At 41.5% G+C, this 17,746-nt stretch overlaps 1 protein-coding gene across 4 annotated transcripts in view; it reads left to right on the top strand.

Annotated features, from left to right (window-relative positions):
* PRTFDC1 (phosphoribosyl transferase domain containing 1) overlaps positions 1-16,972 on the top strand; it is a 92,812-nt gene extending 75,840 nt beyond the window's left edge. For all 4 annotated transcript variants that reach the window (XM_082649162.1, XM_082649160.1, XM_082649161.1 and 1 more), the window contains 5 exons: positions 8,311-8,328; positions 9,667-9,749; positions 10,233-10,279; positions 14,609-14,685; positions 15,706-16,972. In XM_082649162.1, the coding sequence (XP_082505288.1) occupies positions 8,311-8,328; positions 9,667-9,749; positions 10,233-10,279; positions 14,609-14,685; positions 15,706-15,753 (273 nt within the window). In that variant the 3' untranslated portion in view covers positions 15,754-16,972. The remainder of the gene's footprint in view (positions 1-8,310; positions 8,329-9,666; positions 9,750-10,232; positions 10,280-14,608; positions 14,686-15,705) is intronic.
* Positions 16,973-17,746: the final 774 nt, after the last annotated feature.

The raw sequence follows: 17,746 nt of genomic DNA, 5'->3' as shown, positions 1-17,746 counted from the left end.
CTAACAACCCTGGAGTGGTCTTTAAATGATAAGTCATTTTAGTACTTTGTTGTATGACACTGCCTTGTAAGTTTATTACACAAGAGAATTATCGTACCTTGTGCATTTACCATGGAAGATGTCAATGTGGCAACTCTAAGAATCCCACAGGAATGCCAAGAAAAACTGTGCACAGAAAAAGTGTAGTCTTTCTCTCCTGCCTTCTAAAATCATCTTCTATTTTGTTTTAAAGTGATTTTCCCTCTTAAGTGAGCACTGGATATTCCCTTCCTTTAAGACATAGGATAAAGGTTATCATTTTTTTAAAAGAGAGAGAGAGGAGATTGAGGAAAGGGTCGTTTCTTACTGGGGGTGGAGTGAGCAGAGGAGGTAACAAGGCTGTGCCTCAGTTTCCTCACCTACAGTTACTGCAAAGACCACCCTCATCATGAGAAAGTAGAGATCATGGAAGTTGAGGTAGGAAAAATGGAAACCAGCCAGCAGTAAGTCCGAACAGGAGTGGGCTTCAGTTTTTTGCTAGCATGACAATTGATTCGTCCAGGTTACCACGTGCTGTTATGTGGTGTCTTTCCACTCTCCGTGTGTGCACAGACGCATTTCTATATACATTCAGAGGTGTGCCGAGTAGAACACCTTGGGCTTCTTGGGTAAATGTTTTCAAGATGAATCACCATTGATAACCAGGTTCTCAGCTGTCTCGACATGCAGCTCAGGGTCCCTAGGCTCATGTCAGAAGGGAATGTTTAATGAACCAACGTAGACCACACTCTGTGCTTTCAAATATATCTTGAATCTGCCTATGTCTCTCCATCTCCATGGTAACCATCCAAATGTAGACCTTGCTACTCAAAGTGTGGTCTAGGGCAGGCATCAGATAAACTTTCCAGGTAAGGGCCAAATAGTAAATATTTTTCGGTTTTGTGGCCCATATAGTATTCTGTTCATCGACTTCACTCTGCCATCATAGCATGAAAGCAGAAAGCTGCCATAGATGAAGTGGAAACCAATGGACATGGCTGTGTTTCAATAAAACTTTATTTACAAAAACAGGCGGCAGGCCAGATTTGGCCAATGGGTCATAGTTTGCTGACCCTTGGTCTAGAAACCAGCAAGGTCAGCGCCACCTGGAGGCTTATTAGAAATGTAGTCTCTCAGATCCCACCCCAGATCTACTGAATTAAATCTTCATTTTAACAAGATCCCGGACATGATTCCTATCCACATTAAAGTTTGAGAAGACTAGTCTCTAGGGCGAGACTAGCTCTGTCCCTCTTTTGAGCTGCTGTGAAAACCTAACCAGTCTCCCTGAACTTACCTTCACTTAACTATGCCACCCTGCAAACCATTCTCCAAGAAGCAGTCAAAGGGATCTTCTTAAAATACAAATTGGATCACATCACTTGCCTACTGAAAACCTTTCAGCAGCCTGTCAATTAGGGTTGTCAGACTTAGTAAAAAAAACAAAAAAAAAACAAAAAACAAAGCAAAAAACAGGATGCCAAGTTAAATTTGAATTTCAAATAAGCAATGAATAAATTTTCAGCATAAGTATGTCCCATGCAATATTTGGAACACACGTAAACTAAAAAGTTGTTCTTTATCTGAAATTCAGATGTATCTGGATGTTCTGTATTTTACCTGGCAACCCAGTGCTCTGAGATTACAGTCCGACCTCCTTATCACAGCCTCAAAGACCCGCGTGATCTGGCCCTGTCTCCCTCCCAGCATCACGGTACAGCGTTCACCTCCACCTCGCAGTGCAGTAAGCACGCTGGCTAAGCTCCTTCCTGCCAAGACCTCGGACAAGCCGTGGCCTCCACCTGGAATCCACATTCCTCCTATCCGTCAGATTTCAGCCTAAAGGCTCCCGTGTAAGGGAGGCCTTCCCCGACTCTCGGTCTGAAATGAGCACAAGCTCTTCCCCTCTAGCCGTCCCCCCGCCCCACATTCTCCATTAAGTCTCTATACCCACCCTGTTTCCACTGAAGCCTTTTCCATAATTTCCGGTGTTTATTTGGGGCTTATTTATTTTACTTGCCTATTTCCCCCACCAGGATGTCAGTGTGATGGCGGCAGGGACCATTCTATCCCAGCATTGTGCATGGTACCTAGTCTGCAACAGGTCGGAATAAGTATTTGGTGATCGAGTGAGTGCAGGCTCCTCTTTCTCTTAGATAGAAATCAGAAAGACGTCTTCAGTTAAGTTTGGGAACGGGCGGACATGGCAGAAGGAAAGGGTAAATAGAAGCCCACCTGGTCACACGGAAGGACGATGAACCAGCTGGTTTGGTTGGGAACTGGATGAGTGATGTCGAGTGAGGGGACATTCTCTCTGTAGAAGCAGAAGGGCTTCAGTGTTCCACGGGAGTCCAGGCTAGACGGAGTTGGTGAGTGCTACACCTGAGAGTGGAGGATGAAAAGAATTTCACTTAACCTTTGGAATTTCCTTTTCCTTAAAAGGATAAAGGCATTCATATGGCCTGCTCTGCTCATCCTTTCTTCAGCCTTTCAGAAAAGGCTATCCATTAAGAGTTTGAGAGAACTTTAAAAATAAATTTCAGGGATTTCCCTGGTGGTCCAATGGTTAAGACTCCGTGCTTCCCATGCAGGGGGTGCGGGTTGGATCCCTGGTCGGGGAACTAAGATCCCGCAGGCCAGGCAGAGTGGCTGAAAAAAGAAAAAAAGAAAAAAAAAATTCAGAGGCCCTTCAGAGTGTTTCCATCATGCAGAATGTACACCAGCTGGGAAAAAAACTTAAAAGGAAAAGGCACCCAACAGTGAGTGGGTCCTTTTATTAATGGTGGTAGAAGAAAGTCTGAAACTGCAATAAGTATCTGTCTGGGATGGAAGATGCTTTGGGTGAATATCTGCGTTGCAAGTGTTGTTACAAGCCATCAGCTAACTTATCCCTTCTCATAGAGTAATCACAATTTCTCAATCAACAAATTTACTTATCATTTGTATCATAAGTATAACAAAGTTATACTTATCATTATATTATTACTTTATATATATATATTATTACTTTATATTTGTATCATAAGTATAACAAAGTTATACTTATCATTATATTATTACTCTGCCATGAACTTATTCAGGCCTTCTTTTTTTAAATGCTCGGTACCCGAGCATTAAAGAGAAGAACTTTAGGGGTTCTTTCCACACAAGACTGTTTCCTTGAGCTTAAAGAAATCCAAAGAAGGAATGATTCCTTAGGACTGTGATCGTCTTAGAGAGAAGAGGGTGAGGTTTTACTTGGGACCAGAACGTCTGGGAATAGCACCGAAGAGGGAGAGAGATTAGCATGTGGAAAGGGGGAGGAAGGGGAGGGAATAGCGGAGCCAGAGGACAGGAGTGGCCCAGTGTGACTGAAGGAAATTAGTCAAAAATAGGAAGACAATAATTTGAAAAACTGAAAATGTCGACTGAATTTGGTTTATAGAATATGTTGAATAACTAGTGTAACTTGCTCGGAAAAGCAAAGAGCCGCAAAAGTTGCTGAGCCGTGGTGACATCATGAAGCTGTGTTTTGGGGAAAATGCACCTGACGGGAGGGTGGACTTAACTGAAAGAAGGGAGAGGCTCCGGGTAGAGAAACCAGTTAGGAAACCACTTGATTGTTCACTTGATTGATTGACTGATTGGAGCACTTGAACTACAGGAACGAAGTAGGGGGTGAAACAGAGGGAACAGCCCTCTCCAAAGGCGCAGGAAGGAGCTCAGTGATTCCTGAAAGAGGGAGGGTTAGAAAGGATTTTTTAAAATCAAATTTGTTTATAGAAGGACTTTTAAAAACATGGAAAAATCACCTGTATAATTTTCCATGCATTGTAAACCCCGTAACTGTACTATGTAACTTCTTAAGTCCTCTATAGATGTGCAAGTTAAAATGTTTAGGAAAGGGAGGGCTTCCCTGGTGGCTCAGTGGTTGAGAGTCCGCCTGCCGATGCAGGGGACACAGGTTCGTGCCCCGGTCCGGGAAGATCCCACATGCCGCGGAGCAGCTGGGCCCGCGAGCCATGGCTGCTGAGCCTGCGCGTCCGGAGCCTGTGCTCCGCAATGGGAGAGGCCACAACAGTGAGAGACCCGCGTACCGCAAAAAAAAAAAAAAAAAAAAAAAAAAAAAAAAAATGTTTAGGAAAGGGAGATTCTAGACAGCCCCTGTGCTCCTTTCTGTTTCTTGACTTCTTTTATTACCTCTTCTTCCTTCCTTCCTCCCTCCCTCCCTCCCTTCCTTCCTCCCTCCCTCCCTTTCTCTCTCCTTCCTTCCTTCCTTCCTTCCTTCCTTCTTTCCTCCCTCCCTCCTTCCCTCCCTCCCTTCCTCCCTCCCTCCCTCCTTCCCTCCTCCCTCCCTCCCTCCCTTCCTTCCTTCCTCCCTCCCTCCCTCCCTCCCTCCCTCCCTTCCTCCTTTCTTTTTTTTAAAGCAAAAGGAAGAAAACTCCCAAGAAAGGCTGGCTGCGTCATGGTTCTAAGTAGGTCACGGCAGTTGAATACAGGGAGCCCTCAATGATTCAGTTCAGCGGCCCCTTCAGCTCACAGCATTAAAAGCATTTCACTTGGTGTGTTTAAGCTGTCTGCACAATGCGCTCTCTGGCTGATTTTTTTCAAAGTTGATTTAATCCTGGCACTTCATAAAATGTGTGTATCCATCAAAGCAAGACGATTTTATTCATGTTCAAGAGAAATCTCTGAAAGGGTGGAACAAAACCAAACGCATGGAAACAGGCGCAAATCCAGCAATGGAAAAACACAGATGTGTAGGTTAAGTGCAAGATTTCAGGAGACGCGCCACCCCACCCCGAATAAGTTTCTAACCAAATGCCAGAGTGAAGCATCGGAACCTGCCAGCGTTTCCTCCTTGGCTGCCTTAACTGTTTAAATCATTCCTTTTAAATTGCCTCTGACTAGGCTGAGAACAATAACGGAAATGCCCACCAACTGATGATTCTGGCAATTCTGTGAATTATCACATAAAGTGAAACGCTGGACTGCGTGCCTTTCTCCATGGGGTTTATATTCACACTCCCGCGCACACTCAGCATCCGCGCTCAGCTCACCATCATTCCTGCCATCATCCCTCTGCTGGGTGTGACCACAGCCGCAAAAATACATTGCTGCGGATTAGATCGTGGGGTGCTGATCATTTTGCATTTTGAAAGACTGAAAGGAATAACCTATTTAAGAAAACCATTTAGATTTGCATAACTCTTTCCTTCTTTCTTTTCTTCTTCTCTTTCTTCCTTCCTTTCTTTTTCTTTAGGAAACCCGACGGGATTAGCTTTGATCAGGATCATGCGATAGCAAAGAAAGGACACACTCTGGAGAGTCCCCATAGGATTTTTGCCTGCGGTTCCCAAGCTACAGATTTTACTGGCTTTCTGGGAGGAAGTGAGCTCGGTGTGATGAGATGACTAAGATGGGGGCTGGTGAACATCTCAGATTCAGTGATTGGAGTTAGCAGATTGGAAGTGTTTAAGGGAGGCACAGTATGTTCTGGAAAATTCCCAAGGTTGCCCAGTCAAGAAAATAGGGATTTTAGAAGATTTCTTAAAGGAAAATTAAAAGCAATAGACATTAATAATAGCTCAGTTAAGGAGGGATTATATATCTTTAAGGAGAAAAATGGAGGGGATGTGTCAAAAGTATAATGAACTAGAGGAAGAAAGAAGGTCGGAATTGTTGATTTGTTCCACGGGCAGTTTTCTGAGCCCCGACTACACACCAGTCTCCATGTTATATGCTGATCATATAAAGATGAGTTAGTCGTTGTCTCTTAGCTTGTGGAGCTAATCTTGGTCCATTAAAGTATAAAGAGATTAGTTCTCTTGGACAATACTGAAAATGCTTCCAAAGTTGGGGTAGTCACTTTCTCTCTACTCAAGGAGGGTTTTGCAAGGCAGAGCCAATCTTCCAAAGGTACTAAAAGCATTGATGTATTTGGAGGTGAGCTTTTCACACAACAGGCAGGCCACTAAAAATCCAGGAGTCAATCCATATACCACTAATGAAAGAGTTTGAAAACACTGTTGATGTTCTCTAAAGGAAAATAAATATATATGCAATGACTGCTCTGTAGAACTCACTAAAGAACTCCAGTTTTCTGCATAGTTCCCTTTCAAGAGCAGGTGGTTTTTCTATACTCGTATTCCCATGCCCATCATTTAGGAGCCTGCTAAATAATTTTACTTTTTTAGTACTCTGCAGAACTCAGAAAGTCCTTTGTATTGTTACAGACTATTCTAAATTAAAAGAGATTAAAGATCCAGTGCACGGTCTTAGATTAGACAAACCGACTACAACAAAAGCCATCTGAAGGACAACTGGGAAAATTTAAATATGTACTAGGTTTATATGATATTAAGAAATTATTGTTGAGGGGCTTCCCTGGTGGTGCAGTGGTTAAGAATCCGCCTGCCAATGCAGGGGACACGGGTTCGAGCCCTAGTCCGGGAAGATCCCACATGCCGCGGAGCAACTAAGCCCATTCGCCACAACTACTGAGCATGCGCTCTAGAGCCCACGAGCCACAACTACTGAGTCCACGTGCCACAACTACTGAAGCCCGTGCGCCTAGAGCACGTGCTCCGCAACAAGAGAAGCCACCGCAATGAGAGGCCCGCACACGGCAATGAAGAGTAGCCCCTGCTCGCCGCAACTAGAGAAAGCCCGCGCGCAGCAACGAAGACCCAATGCAGCCAAAAATAAATAATTTTAAAATAATAATAATAAATAATTGATTTTTAAAAAAGAAATTATTGTCGAATAAAGAAGTGTGGTATACATATACAGTGGAATGTTACTAAGCCATTAAAAAAAAACGAAGGAAATCCTGCCATTTTCAACAACGTGGATGAACCTTGAAGACGTTACGCTAAGTGAAATAGGTTGGACAGAGAAAAACAAATACTGTGTCCTCTTACCTATATGTGGAATCTAAAACAAAATAAAACAAAACAAAAGCCAAACTCACAGGAAGAAAGGTCAGATCTGTGGTTACCAGAGGCAGGGTGTGGGCCCGGGGAAGCCGGTCAAAAAGCACGAACTTCCAGCTGTAAGTCAGATAAGTCTAGATATGTAGCATACAGCATGGTAGCTCTAGTTAACACTACTGAGCGATATATGTAAAAGTTATTAAAAGAATAAACCCTAAGACTCCTCATCACAAAGAAAAGATGGTTTTGCTTCTTTTGCTTTTTGTTTGTATCGTATCTACGTGAGAGGACGGCTGCTGACTAAATTTATTGCAGTAATCATTTCACAGTATATCTAAGTCAAACCACCGTGCTGTACACCTTAAACTAACATAGTGGAGTATGTCAATTATATCTCGATCAAATGGAAAAAATGAAAAAAGAAATAAATTACTGCCATTTTTGTTAGAGGTGCTAATACTTAGGCTATGCGAAATGTGCAATGTCATGATAACTTTAATATAAAATACATAAGCATTTTTAAATACTGTTAACAGTTAGAAACGCATCAACATCTAGAAAATCTTTAGACTTTTCTATTTGATTTTCATCATGTGTATGCATTACCTTGATTTTTTAATTGTATTTAATTAATTTTGACACTATATCTCTGGATTTGTGCCTATACACATCCCACTTCCTAGCCACCACTATATCTTGTAGTTGAAACTAATCACTTCAAGGATGACTCTTGTTTTGCAAGGCTCTGAGCTTTCAAAAAAACAGATTTAATTATGTGCAGTGCACTTTATTTAATTAGGCAAGAATGCAGACTAACAGTTTAAACAGTGTTTTCATTATAAGATTGAAACAAAAAGAGATTGTGAACTAGGACATTAAATTAACCAAGTATTCTCCCAGTATTCTGGTTGGTTAATAGGCATGGTTGATAAGCCTCAATCAAACTAAAAATGCACACCCTAACTAGTTGTGATGGGTTGATGGTTAAGAATACAACAAATGTGTTCAGGATACCAAGGGGACTTCTCTGTCAGTGTGATCTACGGGGGATACCGTGGGCATGACCTATTTTAGAAACGACAAAATAATCTTATATTTTAATGATAAAATTAAGATTCTTTAATGGATTTAATGAATAAAAAGACTGTACCTGTACAGACACCAATATTGCAGCACTCAGTAATTCCAGAAAGACTGTTAAAATGAATCTGGAAACCTAGATTACCTCCAAACATTTGGGTTAGATGGACGGCGGAGGACCAGCTAAGCTGATTGTGAAATTCTAACTCTCAGCAAACTGTGTGTTTATCTTATGAGCCAGATTTGCCTCATATTCTAAATAGTTGTGTTTTTTGTTTTGCCTTGTTTTTTATTTCAGAATGTCCTCATTGTCGAGGTAAGCTGACTTTTCTTTATCCATACTTGGAAGCTGAAAGAATCCAATGGTGAGTTTCGAAATATAGAACCTGTTATCAAACTGGCCAAGGATTTATTGAATTCCCACTGTTTAGGGCTCTTCAAATTTACAGAATAGGAGTCAACTGGAATCACTGGCTTGAAATAACTGAGAATGGAAGCTTTGCAATAATAGTTGCATGGTACTTTATCCAGTTTTATATCTAATGCTACCCATGTCTAAATTGGTTCTTATACCTATTTGTGAATCAGATATTTTCACAGAAGAGAAAGCTAGCCCACAGAACCAAAAATTTTTAATAGTAAAACCAAGGTTAGAATTCTCTTCACCCTTAATTCAGTGTTCTTGCTAATGTCCTCTAATGACTTGGAATAATTCTCCCTTTGGCATCCAAATCATAAATAGAATTAATCTAAAAATTTGCTATCCAGGGGAACTCTATAATTTAATTTAATTTGTTTTTCTGTTTAAAAAATAAAAAGAAGAAAGAAAGAACGGGTCCTGGAGCCCAGCAGGCCTGTCTTATCAGCTGGCAAAAATTCAGGGAAGCTGTTTTCAAGCTTTGGTTACAATTGCCTGAGTGTGCCACATGTATCTGCAGTTCTGCCTCAGACATAACCCATGAAGGAGACCCTCTAGCCAAATGCATTGCCCAACCCTGGCTAAATTCAGACCCGTTGTTTTGATAATCAGCTCCTGACAGCTGATTTCTGTCCCACGGACAATCCATTTCGGCTGCCCATTCTACTCTAATTATGCAGCAGCTCATCAGCGGGGATGAGCCTCAGCTCACGGCAGCCTCGCACCCTCAGAACTCACAGGCTGTCACCAGCTGCTGCCCAGACACATCTCACTTCCCAGCCATAGAATCTCCTATTAAGTGAGGAGAGCAAGGGGGGAGGCATTTATCCATTCGGCGTATTCAGATGTACATCCCAAGTCCATGAAAATTCATGCATCCTGTGTTGTGTTACATAACCTCAGGGCCAAATTTAGTCCTTGAATGCGCGCGCACGAATCCAAATGCACTCAATAAAGAGCCCCACGTGCTTTCCAGAGGCTGAACTTAGCCTTTCAACACAGCTCAAGGATTCTAGGAGGAAATAGTCACCAATATATCCCCCCCAAACCCAGCTTCCAGAAAGAAGCACCTGTCTAAAAAATATAACCGGCTCTGCCTCCTACTTTTACTCTAATTTGATGGCAGTCCTAATTATGATGCATTATTAATAAGGACTAGAATCATCTGTCTGGATGAAATGCCTTTTAATGCAGCCCAAAGGCATTTGGTTGAATTTGTCTGTCCTCTTTGCAAAGGATGTTGTCGGAACCGGGAGGACCATGAAGGCATTGCTCGGTAGCATAGAGAAATACAAGCCCAACAGGATTAAGGTAGCCAGGTGAGTGCCACGTTCACATCATCGCTGTTTCTGTCTTTCCAGGCCAGCACGAGAGGGATGCTAACACAGGAAGCTGTTTCCAATGAGTGCAGTCAATTCCAAACCACTGACCCTTTGCCCTGGAGTGTTGTGGTTTGACCATACTGAACAAACAGCCCATTTGACCGCTAGCCTGAGAGAGAGGAAAGGGAAGAGGACATGCTTTGCTGTGTGTCTGAGCCCCTCTTTCCGATGCCTCTGTTAGTTTCCAGGAGCAGCTGGCAGAGCCCCAGTGCCTGCGCCCCTCTCCCTTCCTTTTATCCAGAATCTCACTGATGAGGTGCCGCAGGAGGGAATTTGAGGGCTGTGCTAATGCCCCATGTGCCCGAGGGAAAAAAGTGCACGTTTCAAATATATATTTTAATGATGTTCAATTCTATTTGCAATTCACAAACATTTCATCTGGATCACTAAAGCTTTTTTTTTTTTTTCTTTTAATGGTAGTTTGTTGGTGAAGAGAACACCTAGCAGTGATGGCTTTAGACCTGACTGTAAGTGTTTTTTGGGTTTTTGTTGGCTGGTGGTGGTGTTTTGTATTTCAGAATCTTTGGTTTCCTCCTTGGCATTCTTGTGAAACGGAAGCTATAAAGATTTGATGGTCCCATAAATGGTCTGTGGTCTCCCCAGCAATAGAACCCTCTACAACCGGAGGTTTTCATTTTCTAATTTGCATCTTTCGCAGGAACTGTGTTGTGTACACAGTTTTTATTTTTAGGTTTTCCATAGTACCTTCACTCCTAAGAACTCAGCTAAATTGGTTTCAGGGGGTAGAGGGAGACATGACCCCCTCCTGGGCTGACTTGGATGCACAGGATTCCTGCCTTGGCCTCTGTCCCCACCAGTTGGACACAGAGAGGCACTGGGAAGGTTGAGAGGTGTTCTACTGTCTCCAGGAGCTGTGAGCGGACAACGCACAGCGCTGACCTTCAGCAAGCCTGAATTTTAGCGCAGAAGGGGAAATAGGAGACACCGCTCCACCACCTGCAAATACAAGTATAATAACACAGAGACTTAACAGAGCAAATATCTCTAGATACCATCTTCACACTTGAGTTCAGACACATGTTCTGAAGGACTTTGCTCATCTAAGGCACTTTCCTCCCTCCTCCCCAGGATACGAATAGTTCTGATGCCAGAGAGGATAAACAAGCTGCTTGATTATTTATTATTCTAACACTAGAGGCGATATTTTTTTCACTTGCATAGGCAGACTTCAGCTTGAGTTTTATGACTTACATTTGCACTCAAGCCTCTGGGATAATTTGGCTGCAGTTCTCATCAGCAAGCTGAACAAACATAAGCACGAGAAGCACACTATGGATGGGTGATGTGCCAGTGACACTGAACCAGCGATTCTTTATTCTAAAAACAAGTTTCATTCCTAGGCGGGGTGTATTAAATCTAGACAATGTCAGTTCTGGCCAGATAGACCCAATAGCATGTCCCTGTCCAGACACTGGCTTGAGGAATGTAATCTGGATATAGTTAAGGTCCAACAAGGTTAATAAACAGAAATCTTCTAAGGAAATAACGTAAGATACTGTATAGAGAAGATTTCAACTGAAGTTGAAAGACATGCACTTCGGACATATCCAACTAGTTACAAATGTCTTGTGTCAGTCACAGCAACAGCACTAATAAAATAACAGCAGCTAACAGTAGTAAGAGATTTATTTTTTTAATTTTTAAAATTTTTAAAAAATTGAAGTATAGTTGATTTACAATGTCTTAGTTTCAGGTGTACAGCACAGTGATTCAGTTATACATATATATGTGTGTGTGTGTGTATATATATATATATATTCTTTTTTAGATTCTTTTTCCTTATAGGGGTTATTATGAAGTATTGAGTATAGTTCCCTGTGCTATACAGTAGGTCCTTGTTGGGTCTCTCTTTTATATATAGTAGTGTGTATCTGTTAATCCCAACCTCCTAATTCATCTCTTCCCTCCCCTTTCCCTTTTGGTAACCATAAGTTTGTTTTCTATGTCTGTGAGTTTGAGTTACCATATGATCCTGCAATCCCGCTCTCGGGCATACATCCAGAGAAAACTATAATTTGAAAATATTTTGAAATAATTTCAAAATATTTGAAATATTCCAATAATTTGAAAATGTACATGCAGCACTATTTACAATAGCCAAGACATGGAAGCAACCTAAATGTCCATCGACAGATGAATGGATAAAGAAGATGTGGTACATACATACAATGGAATATTACTCAGCCATAAAAAAGAATGAAACCATGCCATTTGCAGCAACATGATGGACCTAGAGATCATCATACTGAGTGAAGTAAGCCAGACAAAGACAAATATCATATGACATCGCTTATATGTGGAATCTAAAAAAAAAAGAGATGCAAATGAATTTATTTACAAAACAGAAAGATTCTCACAGACATAGTAAGAGATTATGATGTGTCTGACTCTGTTCTAAAGGCTACACAGAGATTAACACATTTAATCCTTGCAACATTCCTCTAAAGTAAGTGCTATTGCTGTGCCCATTTTACAGATGAGGAAATTGAACACAACCAGGTTAAAGAGTTTGCCAAGGTCACAAAGCTGTAAGTGTAGAGTCAGTATTGAACCCAGGCAGTCTGGTTGCAATCATGGCTTTTACTCTTGCCCTGCAAATATAAGGGTAGGAACTGCAGCCATTTACCAGCTAGAGGTAGGTCACTCTGATTCCTGGCTGTTCTCCTGTCCTACTGATCCAGTGTTCTTCTTTTCTTTTTTTTTTTTAATTAATTTTTATTTATTTATTTTTGGCTGCGTTGGGTCTTCGTTGCTGCACATGGGGTTTCTCTAGTTGCAGTGAGCGGGGGCTAGTCTTCATTGCAGTGTGCGGGCTTCTCACTGTGGTGGCTTCTCTTGTTGTGGAGCATGGGCTCTAGGGGCACGGGCTTCAGTAGTTGTGGCTTGTGGGCTCTAGAGCACAGGCTCAGTAGTTGTGGCGCACGGGCTTAGTTGCTCTGTGGCATGTGGGATCTTCCCGGACCAGGGCTCGAACCCGTGTCCCCTGCATTGGCAGGCAGATTCTTAACGACTGCGCCACCAGGGAAGTCCCTGATCCAAAGTTCTTTTTTTTTCTTTATGGCTGCGTTGGGTCTTCATTGCTGTGCCGGCTTTCTCTAGTTGCGGTGAGCGGGGTCTACTCTTCATTGCTGTGTGCAGGCTTCTCATCACGGTGGCTTCTCTTGTTGTGGAGCACAGGCTCTAGGCACGCAGGCTTCAGTAGTTGCAGCATGTGGGCTCAGTAGTTGTGGCTCGTGGGCTCTAGAGCGCAGGCTCAGTAGTTGTGGCACATGGGCTTAGTTGCTCCGCGGCACGTGGGATCTTCCTGGACCAGGGCTTGAACCCATGTCCCCTGCATTGGCAGGCGGATTCTTAACCACTGAGCCACCAGGGAAGCCGCAACGTTCTTTTACTCAGAAGATTTGGCCTTCTGAATTGACTTTTCCCAGTCTGAGTTGCCACGCCTGTTTTAAGGATTGCATTGCACGCTGTAAAGTCGTCATCATCCTTACAACCAGGGGTTCCTGGGATTTGCTAATATGCTTTTAGCTAGCTCAGAATCTCTGTGCTCTCTTTCTTCCCAGATTTCTGAGGCTTTGTACTTTTTGGTCCTTTCTCGTAATTGACTTTTTCCTTTATGCTCAATGGCACCTTTTATATCCTCTGACATCTTTTCTTCTGCTCTGCTTCTTCTCTTTGATTATTTTTTCTCAAGAAACCTACAGTTTGGAGGGATCAGATAGGCTTCCTAACAGTGACACATAATGGAATCCTTAGAAAAATAAGTCCCTCACCTCTAGCACTTTCTGTGAGCAAGAACCAGTTGGTTTCTCCATGTGGAAGCATCCTTGGTCAGAAGGACCAGAATGATGGTGAATGGTCAATGATGGAGATACATTTCTCTGGGCTGTAAGTCCACTGGCTATGCCAAAGTACTGTTTCATAGAAGTAAGCAAGTACATCTCTCGTTTGCAATGCCGTAATAAACATAAGATTCCCCAATACTGGAAAGAATTTGAAAAATCATTGGGCTATAGTTTCAAGACCTAAAGAAGAAGAGCTACTGTATGTTCCTTAAGAATTCTTTTCAATAAAAATCATCTTTCTTTCAATATATTCATCCTTTGTTTAACCTAAGTATCTCCTACTGCATTTAAATCCATTTACTCCCATCCTGCCCTCAGTGGAGACAGAAAGCTAATTACTATCATGTGCATTATGGACTCAAAGACTAGCATTAGAGTAACCCTTAGCATTGTCTTCCTCAGGCTGAACAGTCCCTTTTCCTCTCATCTTGTCTCCCGGATTTTGCTTTCCAGCCCCTTATCCAGCCGAGGCCACTGAGTGCCGTGGGAGGATGGCTTCCTATTGCAACAGCCTGTGCCCCTATTCATGTATTACAGCATTGGAATACCTTCCAATACCTTTGAACTGCACTTCATGCTTTGACATGATATCATTGGATGCTGCTTGCTTTGGAACAGCAGGGCTGCATGCCTGACGCATGCACACTTCTTGATATCCACGGGGCTGCCTGAGCCCTTGCTCAGCTCTGTCTACCGGAAGTGCAGTCATTTTTCACTGTCTGTTTGCTGGTCGTCCTGTCTCCCTGAGTAGAGTCACTCTGGTCCAGGTCCTACTGGGCTCATCCTATGCATTGTCTGTCACTTTTCTCACTTACTTCTGCCTAATGGAAGGTCGTCATAGGTTAAGTGCCAACAGTAGCATATGGTGGCTTTATACTTATGTTATTTAAATTGTGTTCCTTTTATTTTTTCCTCCCTCTCTCTGCTCAGATGCTGGATTTGAGATCCCAGACTTATTTGTGGTGGGTTATGCCTTAGATTACAATGAATACTTCAGAGATCTGAACGTAAGTCTTGCATGCAAATCCCTAGCCCCCTTCTCACAAGAACTTAACAATGACATCAATTTAACAAATTTTTGAGATAGCCGTAATGATGGCTGCCATTTAATGAGTGTCTTCTATGTCAGGAATATTCTGGGCACTTGGCATTCGTAATCCCAGTGAATTTCCACCACTGCCCAGCAAGGTAGGTATTAGGTTGTTGGAAGCAATTATGATTGTCTCTATTTTGTATGAAGGAAAGAAGGAAGTTAAAAGCAGAAAGATAGCTTGTTACTGATTTTTCTCCATCGTCATCGACTGTGTCTCCTCTCAACCATACTAACAGGCAGTATTCAATAAACTGTTTAGTGTCCGTGCTTGAAATCTAGAAGTTTCCAATTACAGCAGCATGTAGCTCATAACTATTCCCCCTTTGGGAGAAATCATTTTAACTTGTAGACATGGACCCCCAAGGGTATGACCCTATCGTTGCTGAATGATCTGGAGGTAAACATCTTACCCAAAATGGACCAGTCTGTGTCTCTCTCCTAGGATTTAGAAACCTAAACCAAACGCCACAGAGACCAAGGGATTTTGGACTTAAGCCATGGGCTGAGGTCTGGAGCTACCCCAGTTCCTGCCTTCCAGTTGCTTCATTGCTCTGCTCTTCCTCTACCTTTGCGAGCTATCCCAGTACCCTACTGATAACACCCCTCCTTTTGCTTACGTTCACCCAACACCATTTCTGTTGCTTGCCATCAAAATATTTCTGACACATTTCTTGCTACCCAAAAAGGGTCAAAGGAGAATCAATACTTGCTACCCAAAAAGGGTCAAAGGAGAGTCAAGATGCAAACATATTATAAACCTATCACAGTACAGTACTATATAGCCGATTGTGTTAGTTGGGTACCTAGGCTAACTTTGTTGGACTTATGGACAAATTGGACTTACGAACGCACTCGGAATGGAACTCGTTCATATGTAGGGGACTTATTATATTTTGTTAAGAGGCTGATGCATTTAAATCCTTTATTGTTTCAGCACATATGTGTGATCAATGAACACGGCAAAGAAAAGTATCGAGTCTAAAGAAGTAATTTTCACCATCGAATCTACAGATAACATCCTACTGACGACTACACTCAGGAAGCCAGCATGTAAAGTTTGTCTCCCAGGCATGTTCACTCAGCAGGATTTAAAAGGAAAAAAAAAATTTCAATGAGCGAGCTTTCTTTTCTGAGATTATAACATAACATGAAGAGTCCCAAAGGTTCTCAAGGAAAAGAAAGCAATTCTTTTATTCGACTTGTTCCAAATTAAACACTCTGCCTTGCGACTCAAACTGCCTTCACACCCCTGAGATACACCTTCTTTTGTTCTGATAAAGTCGTTATGCTTGATTACTATACCGCCACCTAGTTACTCAAATATTTTTCACTTAACTTTTTTTTTTTTTAGTACTTTACTTTGGTAATATTTTGCAATCTTAAAACCTGGAAGCCTTTTTATTGAGCCTCTGAGCCCACGTACTGGAACTGCAAGTAGATTCCCATCCTAATAAAGGAGGGAAAGGACAATTTAATATAAATTTCTGTTTGCGCACTTCTGACAGGCCATTATTATCTGCTTTGACAAAGTCTTTCTGAACAGCAGCGTACAATGAATCTTAATGATGTTATGAAATGGGCTTCGCCCAGGGCTCTTGATTGGAGCTTCCGGTATGTGATAACGGTATGTCATGTATGCTTGGATGTACTCAACTGTGTTTAATACTCTGAATTTTAATTAGAAAAAATACAATGGCAGCAAGGCCCTCGTTTCTAAGCGGCATCCTTTTATTCATGCAGGACATGAGAAACAGCAAATCGGGGGTGGAGGGAGAAGTGTTTTCAGTGCTCAAAACTGAGCAAGTATAAATTTTTCATGTATTTCCATCAGAGGGCAAGACACTATTATGTATTATCCTAAAGAAGAATACAGAGGTTGAATTATGTTTTAAGTGACCTTATGAGACTGATCACGTGACCCAGCGCGCTATAGAAAACTAGGATACTTCAAGTTTTTTCTGAAAAATATTTTTTTTCCATTTCCACTGTTTTATGAGAGGTTTTCTAATTTATGGGGATTTTAATAGAAAATAAACTTGAGTGCCAATAGAGCTGTTTTTTCTCACTTCCTAAAAGGAGCAAATGCAATATAAATAACTAAGCAGCCTTTGTTTGGTTCTGAACCGTATGTGGTGTATTGTTATCAGGTTCCAGCTTCCTTTAAACTAATAAAGAATAAGAAAACTTGTTATGTCTCATAACTGCTTACTGTTTTTCTTCCGCCTTCATATTTTTTATATACTTTCAGCCATTATACTGTGTGTGAGCCAGTAGCTTAAATATACGACTGCATACATCTTCCCTGTGGCTTTAGTTTTGTTAATCTGCAAAAAATCCAGTATATGCACCAGTATAAGCAAACAATTAAGCCAGGCTTGATCTGCTGCTTTTTTTTTTTTTTTTTTCTCCTTAAGCTTGTTTGTAAAAACAAGGAATTTTAGTTGTAAAAGAAGATTTTCCTGCATATCTTTGTTCCAGTCAGAGAAGAAAATAAACCACACCCAGCTATCCCAAGGGGCAAACCAGCAAAGGGAATTCCTTCTGGCTTTGTTCCACAGACAAATCTGTATCCAAGTTATAGGTTGATAATTTGGTCTAACTGGCCAGTTTCTTGAACTATCAAAAGTAATCTTCTAAATATAATTTTCCACTATGCCACATTTATATCAGAGGACCTAGAAAAATCCAAGGACATTTGATTTTAAATATAAAATTAGCCATAAAGTATGTATTATTGAAAGATTTTCTTTTAAATGTTGAATCTTAGTAAACATCAGTATCATTTTTGAGGACTGTAGGTTTATTCAAATTAGAAAGGAAATTGATCTACTTCACAAGATTTTGAGAAGGATTTGTGAGAGTTAATGCTGAAAAAGAAAAATTCATTAAACACACAAGAAGTTTAATCATTCCTGAAATGTTTTCCTGTCAGACCATATTTTGACAGTGATATCCAAGAATATCATCTTGGGAAG

Source organism: Grampus griseus (genome assembly GCF_964374135.1).
Source record: "Grampus griseus genome assembly, chromosome: 2".
In the NCBI taxonomy this organism is placed as follows: Eukaryota; Metazoa; Chordata; class Mammalia; order Artiodactyla; family Delphinidae; genus Grampus; species Grampus griseus.
This window is presented reverse-complemented; position numbering and strand designations above follow the sequence as displayed.